This window comes from Trichechus manatus, unplaced genomic scaffold, assembly GCF_000243295.1.
Source record: "Trichechus manatus latirostris isolate Lorelei unplaced genomic scaffold, TriManLat1.0 scaffold00010, whole genome shotgun sequence".
Taxonomy (NCBI): domain Eukaryota; kingdom Metazoa; phylum Chordata; class Mammalia; order Sirenia; family Trichechidae; genus Trichechus; species Trichechus manatus.
Genome location: NW_004443946.1, coordinates 26383924 through 26385939, shown reverse-complemented (window position 1 = coordinate 26385939; position 2016 = coordinate 26383924). Strand labels below are relative to the sequence as shown.

At 44.8% G+C, this 2016-nt stretch overlaps 1 protein-coding gene across 1 annotated transcript in view; it reads right to left on the bottom strand.

Annotated features, from left to right (window-relative positions):
* Window positions 1–412: 412 nt before the first annotated feature.
* The window catches only part of LOC101353623 (acyl-coenzyme A thioesterase 1-like), a 16131-nt gene continuing 14527 nt past the window's right edge, over window positions 413–2016 (bottom strand). Inside the window, 2 exon segments of the mRNA XM_012560037.2 lie at window positions 413–637; window positions 911–1067. Of these exon segments, the coding sequence (XP_012415491.1) occupies window positions 413–637; window positions 911–1067 (382 nt within the window).

Sequence of the window (2016 nt, the reverse complement as noted above, 5' to 3'; positions counted from 1 at the left end):
AATCTGCATTACATGGGGTCACCATGAACTGGAATCAACTCGACGGCAACAGGTTTGGTTTTTTGGTTATCAGTGTCTCAACTGATTTACATACATAGCTTCACGTGTTTTGAAAACTTCTGCCAGGTGGGAGGTGTTATTCACATATTACAGAGGAGGAATTTGAGGTTCAGAGAATGTTAAAGTTGCCTCTCTCAATGCCAGAGCCTTGAGTAACTTCAAATATAGAACTCCAAAGGTGAGCAACAGCACAGTTCTACTCTGACATACATGAGGTCACCATGAGCTGGAATCCACTCAAAGGTAAATGGTTTATTCTGTATATACCCTGTACTCTATTGTGATCTCCCTGTACTTGAAGACATTTGAATTTTTCCACCACTGAGTCTCTGAGACTACTATTTCCACTTCCTCAGATGCCTTCCATCATCAACCCCATCTTGCAAAACCTAATACACATATAGTGTTGCTTAAAGTCCATGACATGTTCTGTGACATTGATATTATATGATTTGGACACTGTGTGAACACCTGGGTCCACGAGGCTGGGGTCTGCTGTGGGGCACACTGCTGGGGCAGCGTCTATAATGGACACCTCAGGTGAGGACTTGGCCTGATCCCGCCCAGCTGCGCAGCCCTGCAGAACCATGAAGGTCACTGAGGGGAGGCTCTGGGCACCATCAAGGGCAGCAGCGGGACAGCAAGTAGCATCCCTGCCACAGTCATCCCATGATGCCTGCTGACCTTAGACACTTGGGAGCAAGACTGGGCACCCACTCCTCCCAACAGCAGGGCTGCCTGTTCCATGGGTGGGAGTAGGGGGTGGCAGGGCAGGCACACTGCCAAGTTGGGATGTGCGAATCCCCAGGAGGGTGCAAAAAAAACCATGGACATATATATGTGATCTTACTTCACCCAGACAGACGTTGTGCAGCACCATGACTGTACAGCCACACAAATGCATGCACTTTAAATGGAATTTTACAAACTGATTTAATCTGGCTGCAGGGTTTACATTAACTTTATCTAAAGAATTTGGTCTTTGTCCTCCATTCCTGACATAATCTCTAAAAAGGAAAAACAAAAAACAAATAAAATGCTTGTAATTTAAGTGTCTTTAAGGACTCCAGACCACACCCAGCTAACAGGAAAAGAAAGGTGATGAGGTGGCTCTGGAATGCGGGCTGGCCAGGCCAGCCAGCTTCATGATCACCTGGTGATAAATCAGCCCACCTCATGGGAGAGGGGCTACAGTTTACATTATGTAATAAGACCATCAGTAAAAGCTCTGGACATGGACTCTCCATGAGCTTCCTGGTTGGTGAAAGAGATCCATGCACATGACAGGGTAGCACTCCCTTTTTTTGGGATATGGAATCTCCACGTTGGAAACCCTCCTAGACCTTGCCCTGTGTATTCGTTTGTATCCTTTTTTCCTACAATAAAGCTGTAATTGTGAGTATAGAGCCTTCTGTGAGTTCTGTAAGTCATCCCATCAAATTTTGGAACCCAAAGGAGTGGTGTGAGCCAGCAAGTCAGAAGTGAGGGGGGACATTCAAGCAGCCAACAGACACATGAGGAAATGCTCGCGTTCACTAGCCATTAGAGAAATGGAAATTAAAACCACAATGAGATACCATCTCACCCCGGCATTACTAGCACAAATCAAAAACACTGGAAATAACAAATGTTGGAGAGGCTGTGGGGAGATTGGAACCCTTATGCACTGCTGGTGGGAATGCATAATGATACAACCATTTTGGAAGATGATATGGCGCTTCCTTCTAAAGCTAGAAATAGAAATACCATATGATTCAGCAATCCCACTCCTAGGAATATATCCTAGAGAAATAAGAGTTGTCACTCGAATAGACAAATGTACACCCATTCACGGCAGCATTGTTCACAGTTGCAAAAACATGGAAACAACCTAGATGCCCATCAACAGATGAATGGATAAACAAACTATGGTACATACACACAATGGAGTATTATGCAACGATAAAGAACAATGAT